General features: G+C 28.1%; 1 protein-coding gene across 1 annotated transcript; it reads right to left on the bottom strand.

The window, feature by feature from the left end:
* Positions 1 to 365: 365 nt before the first annotated feature.
* Positions 366 to 4,422, bottom strand: LOC130669051 (acyl-CoA Delta-9 desaturase-like). The gene is made up of 5 exons (XM_057471721.1): positions 4,046 to 4,422; positions 3,837 to 3,967; positions 2,612 to 2,817; positions 748 to 933; positions 366 to 674 (listed from the first exon to the last, which is right to left on the bottom strand). The coding sequence occupies exons 1-5, from the start codon at positions 4,131 to 4,133 to the stop codon at positions 419 to 421; spliced, it is 867 nt and encodes a 288-aa protein (XP_057327704.1). The 5' UTR covers positions 4,134 to 4,422; the 3' UTR covers positions 366 to 418.
* Between the last annotated feature and the right edge of the window lie 2,538 nt (positions 4,423 to 6,960).

Raw genomic sequence — 6,960 nt, 5'->3', positions numbered from 1 at the left:
TTAGATGACCATGACAATATGTATACATGTGTATTTTCATATTGTGTATGTCCTATTATATTTTATAAATATTTTTTTATGTTATTAATTTTTTTGAGTTCTCTACCTTGATCATAACTCATAGCAAATGCCAATAAACTGGATGATTTTAGGGTTGTTATAGGACGCTGAATGAGAGCACGCACAATTGAAGGAGAAATCAGCACTTATTTAAATTGGACTGTATAATACAACAACTTCTAAAGGAATAATTTAGATTATTATTATACCTTTAATTTTTTTTTTTATTATTATAACTTATGTATACAATCAGAAGAATCAATTTTTAAAATAATTCTATACATATACTATATAATCAAATAAATATATAAATTATCTATTAAGTAATGAATGCTTTACTATTACTATTATAACACGTTTATAATAGTTTAATTGCAGAAGTTCCGTCACCATATTTCTCGGAAAATTTTTTAATTTGCTCAGGAGTTACTTGTTTCAGATCGTAGGCCCAGCCAATTTTGGCAAACATATCGATAACATTGGTTGAATTATTAAAAAATACACTTTTAAATTCGGCAGCTTTGTAGTCCCATGGAAAGGCATGGTGATAGTTGTGCCAGCCTTCACCTCCAGTCAAATAACTTACTAAAATATTTTCTACCGGTCCCATATTTCTTTAAAAAAAAAATATAATTATCAAAATGAGCCTTTATCAAGCAGGAAAAATTTATATTGAATATTAATTACTTGTCGTAAGGTCGGTATCCATACATGTGAGCCAAACTATTGACTGCCCATGTGAAATTTAAAGTAAACCCCCATCGTATAAATATTTGAGCTATTAGTGTCCATTTCCAGCTGTGCCCAAGTACGTAAACGCCAGTCAAAATTGGAAATACACCAGCCAACAGTAACTTGAGAATGACATGATTCCTGTAATTGACCAATCAGATTATTTTACATTATTGTCTTATCCTGTGTTACGTCTGATTAATTTTTATAATTTTCGATATAATTTTTTTTTTAATTAATAAAAAAATTTTGCAACATGAGTCAAGCGAACATCAAAACATCCGTCAACAAGGAAAATCTGAAAAGTTGGGAGGCAAATGCGTGCGCTGACCAAAGTGAAACATAGAGGGGCAGATAAGAAAATTTAGAGCCTGAGTAACGAGTAAAGACTCGCTCTCGTCTCGCTGCGTTCATCAAGATGTTGATGTGAACAAGTTCTTTGAAAATGGAGAAAAAGAAAAAGAAAAGTGTTAGTATATATTGAACTAGTATAAGTAAATAATTTCAAAATCAATACAGGAAAACAGCTATAACATATTAATTAAAATATTACATTGAATTTAAATTTAAAAATTTTCTGTTAAAAATTCAAATCACAATATTAAAATATTAAATAAAATTTTGAAATGTTCAGTTTCGTAATAGCAAAATTATAAAATTAAAATGCAAACACGTGTAATATAAAGTTAAAATATAATGAATGAATTTCCAGTAATGATTAGAGTCGGCTGATTTCCATATGGCAATTAGGTGCACTTAATACTTCTATTACAATTGTAAAGAGTTGATTTAAATTTCATATTGGATTGTTTGATTCGAATATCATGTTGAATCGTTTAATTTAAAATTAATTAAACATTATTTTGAACTGTTACCGAAAATTGATTTAAATAACGTACCGAAAAATTGTATAATTAAAAGACGGATTAGTGATTAACTCAAATAGTGTTCTTAGAAGCATAATCTTCAAACCTCAAAAGTTCTTGTAATTGAGTTGACAATATAGTTAAACTTTAAAATTTAAATATCGTTTCAGTAATTTAAAAATAAACCTATCCTCCTTAATAAAAGATCTCTGGGGTTTCCGGTCTATAGACTTCGGGCTTGGGCCAAATACCCACAAAACATCATTTGTGTCAAATTTTGACATAACACCTGTATACACTAAATTTAAAAAAATGGTTATTTCAAATAACTTTTTCGGAAAAACAAAAGTTTACCAGAAAAACTAAAGTTTCATATATAGTAACGCAGCGCGTCGAACGAAGAACTGAAAAAATCATACTTTCAAAAAAAATGTTTTTTAGGATTTTACTACCCATTAGCACTTTTTCATAGAACACCCATTCTGATATAAAACTATGAGAATTCATGAAAATCTATTGGATTATATGAGATTTTTTGAACAGGGTAAAATAGTGAACAAGGAAAAATGTAAAATTCACTACTGGGAGTTTCATCTAATAAAATTATTATTTGAAACTGTAATTCGTACAGAATTTTTTTAAATGATTCAGGTTTTCTATTCGAAGTGCCGTGTCAGTACATGAAATTGTACTTTAACTTGTTTTTTTCTTTTCGTTAGAAGGTAATTAATTAGATGGATATTTGTAACCCTTATAGCTCTCGAAAAAAATCAATTCACCGATCTTATTTTTTCCCATTCGTGGCAGTTATTTTTGTCAAAATAACCCTATTGAAATCACTATTACAATTTACGACAAATCTAGCGGCCGTTTGTTTATTATTATATTTTCTTACCCTTAAGTACCGACAGTAATACCGATTATTCTAATAAAAAATAAAACTTTAAAAGTACCCATCAAAGAATTGGACAACCGGATCGTTCAAAATGTCACTCATGTCAATTCCTTTACCGCGTTGAATTACTTCTGGTCGTCTTTTTAACATGAACCAGCCAACATGACTGAAAAAAAAACCACGATTGCTATCATGAGGATCTGCAGGCGTCTTTGAGTACTTGTGATGAACTCTGTGGTCTCTCACCCATTGAAAAATACTATTCTGTAAACACAATCAATAACATAGTTCATTTAATATATCGATATACACTATAGTTGCAAAAATTAAGGGATATAAAGAAAATTCCAAATTTTTAAGTGATTTTTAACATGCAGTAACTCGGAGGAAAATGGTTGTACAGTGAAAATAAAAAAAGCAAATTGTGGCTTCAAGTGTCTGGTTTTCAGATCTGGACTTGAAAAATTGTTTTTATTTTAACATCAAGAGCATTGTGAACATGATAAGAAAGAAAATTTTCGAAAAAATTAATTTTTTTTTTATTTTTACCAATAATTAATATTTTTGATCGAAAAAATAAGGCTTGTCACTAAAAAAAACCTTTTTAAATCGAAGAATCGCTCATTATATGATGTTTGGCGGAAACGATAAATTTAAAGCTTCGGGGCACTAAGAAAAAAAAATCGCAGCGCATTGAAACTTTCAGGGTTTTTTCGGGAAACTTTGAGGTTGAAAAATTACCGATGGTATTTTTCATTCATCCATTATATCCAAAGTTACAGCAAGATTTCCAAATATCATAAATATGGGAATTTTCACCTTTTTTATTTAATCAACATTGTCGCTTCGAAAAAAATTTTTTCATCAGAAGCCACTATTTGTGTCTTGTAGAGAATGTTTTGCAGTTTTTAAAATCCTACTTACATTCCCTGTACAACTAATGTGAAAATTTTAAGGGTGGAAAATTAAAGGGCATTAAATTACCTAAAAGAGCTCTATGCATGGTTAGATTGTAAAAAAAAAATTTATTGAAGCCCATAGATCTTTTTTAAGACGAGCAAAAATTTTGAAATTTTTTATTTGTGGTGGTTTTCTTAGGATTATTCCGGAACCGTGCATTATAAAAATTTTTCAAGTCCATCTGAAAACTAAACACTTGAAGCTAGAATTTGCTTTTTTTTCAAAATCACTTAAAAATTTGGACTTTTTATATATCCCTCAATTTTTGCGACTAGTGTATTGACTCATTTATATGTTATTTTCATATTAATGGATAAACATGCCTGTCCAGCCATGAAGAAGAGGGCAGCTAGAATAATTCTAAGCGGCGTCTTTGCTTTGTATGCACGATGTGTCCACAGCCGATGTACTCCAGCGCCTACTCCAACTCCAGCTATTATTGCCAGAGATAACGCTGTATACAATCAAAAATAATTATCTTAATGATTAAGCATGATTTTATATCATAAGCGTATAATAATCAACTTATTACCATAAAAAAACATTGAATTTTTGCCAATACGGAAAAGCAAAGATCCAATATACAAATAACGCTTCGTAAGTTGAAAAAAATATCGCATTAAACCAAATTATTTTTGTTTCGAATTCATACCACTGTAATTTTCTCATTTTTTTTTTATTTTCTACTGATTCAATTGTTTTTTCATTTTCTATCGAGCCTTTATTTTCAGTTTGTAATTGAGAACTTGTAAAATCGGGCGGCATTTTTAGTTAAAAATCGAATAAGTCTATAAATTTACTTTTTCACTATTTATAATTTTAAAAAATAAAGCTATTGAGTTTAAAAGTTATATTTTAAATAGTTATTGAGAAATACACATTATGAAGCTAAGTATTACAATAAACCTCAGTATCGTTCTTACAATGTAATCGTCTCGTTACATAAAGCTAACTAATAAAGAAACATTCGACAGTTCATTGAATTTATAATCAGTGTACGGGATGTTGACGTATGATTCGATACAATGTATTGTCATGAATAAATATGTAAAAATCATTTCTATGACTCTAAATTATACAATTAGTTATAACTACAATGAAAAACAATGTTTCAATGTCACGGATGCATTACATGACTCATGATGCGAAGCATCAGAGTGTGCTTTATTACGATCGAAAAATTTTTTTTATTATTTGATTTCAATTGTCAGTAGATGTACATTGTTTGCTTTATGTATAGTAACGAGACGATTACTTTGTAAGAACGATACTGAGGTTTATCATAATAAGTAATTACTAAGTAAGTACTAATATATATATATATATATATATATATATATATATATATATATATATATATATATATATATATATATATATGTGTGTGTCCTAAAAAAAACAAATATAGAAAAATACACGCGAAAATTATTCATTTCAGTTTTTCGTTATTAAGACCAAGAAAAAAATTGTTTTCTTAATTTTGCCTAATATCATTTCATAGGAAATTAAATTCTCTACAAAAAAGTATTCATGCATTATGTACCCGATGAAAAAAGATTTTATACAATTGTATAGAATTATATATCAATTATATATGGACTATATATAATTATATATAGACTATATATAATTGGATAGAAAAAATGGCCCGATCCAATTGTATACAATTCTATAAAAATTGTATACAATTCTATATATTGCAATTATATAGAATTGTATATAATTATATAGAATTGTATATAATTTGTATATAATTATATAGATTTGTATACAATTTTTGTAGAATCGTATACAATTTCTATATAGTTATATACAATTGGATCGGGCCATTTTTTGTATATAATTTTATACAATTGTATAAAATCTTTTTCCATCGGGGCTTCAAAGATCAACAAAAATTCAGTTTCATCAGTGTTAAATTATTTTTTATTATTTTTCATTTTTATTCTATCAAAAAATTTTTTTTCACATTTTGAGAAGCACGTTCTTGTAGGAAATTAAATTTCCTACCAAAAGTATCTGATCTCCCATATACGTCGAATGGATGAGGAAAAAGTTACAGGTCTTTAAATGTCAACGAAAAATGAAGTTCACTTTTCGTTGACATTTAAGTTCGAAAATTTAATGTTTTTTAAACTTAACTTTTCGTTGATATTTCAAGCCCTGTAACTTTTTATTCATTCATTTGACGTATATATAATATCAGATACTTTTTGTAGGAAAATAAATTTTCTACAAAAATGTGCTCGTCAAAATTTGAAAAAAAAAATGTAATTTATATAACATATAAAGTGTTAATTTCGAATAAAATAACTTTTTTGGTGTGTTAAAAAATCAATCGATTGTGACAGTTCAAACAAGATAAATACTGTGGGTTAAATTGACACGTTTTTTTTTTACATTTTGACGATTCGTTTTTCACTGTGTGGAAGTTATTTTTAGACCATCACAAAAAATTGGAAATGTATAATTATGCTAAACGAGATTAAAAATAAGTTATCCTTGATATTTCTTATCGATATGAGAATATGGTTTTCAAAATATTTGTATTTAAATATTATCTTATATTTTTCTTTCGCGTGATATGTATATATGTTGCTGAAAAAAATATATTTCGACAAGTGATTAAAAAATCGAATACCAATATTTGCTGTCAGTTAACGAAAAGTAATCGTGCATAATCATTGAAAAACTAGTCTAAAGCAAAATGTTGCGGGTTTTTCTTAATTTTTGTATAGTTGCTGGAGCTTTTACTCAATATGTGGCAAATGGTCCTTGCCCCAAAGTAATTGTTGAGGAACCACTTGATTTGGATCGAGTACGTACTATTTTTTAACCGAAATTATTCTAAACTTACAAATTTGGTTTTGAGTACAGACAATATACTGTAATTAATTTTTATCAGTTGAGTGGATTATGGATCAGGTATGCAACAAGCGATATTAATTGGGATTGTGCACAAAAGTGTGCGCAGCAATTTTGGTCTTTACCTAACGATGAGGGTGTATCAAGAATTGTTTCTACTGGTATTTTGCCCAAGTAATTTTATCATTCCAGACTATCATTTATAAATATTTTATTTATGTTAATTATTTTTCGATATTTTATAAATTAGAACCAACAAGATATTGAAAACTATAACTGACGCTTCTTTGACCAACAATAATGCGCTATGTTTTCATCACCATGTACCAATTGTGGGAAGTCTCTATCGAGAATGCTTGTATCTTGGCGTAGATTATAACAAGTACACAGTATCTTGGACCTGTGTGAATAATGGAACTACGCAGTGAGTTTATAACTGGAAATTAATCTAAAAAATTTTATTTCTAAACTATTTGTATTTCAGTAATGAAAGCGCGATGATATTTACACGAGAGAGAAACCCAACTATTGATATCCTGAAAATAGCGGAAGAAGTCTACGCTCGCTATGGTCTTGTATTGT

This window comes from Microplitis mediator, chromosome 5 (assembly GCF_029852145.1).
Source record: "Microplitis mediator isolate UGA2020A chromosome 5, iyMicMedi2.1, whole genome shotgun sequence".
Lineage (NCBI taxonomy): Eukaryota > Metazoa > Arthropoda > Insecta > Hymenoptera > Braconidae > Microplitis > Microplitis mediator.
The sequence above is the reverse complement of the archived record's forward strand: the minus strand, read 5'-3'. Positions and strand labels throughout refer to the sequence as shown.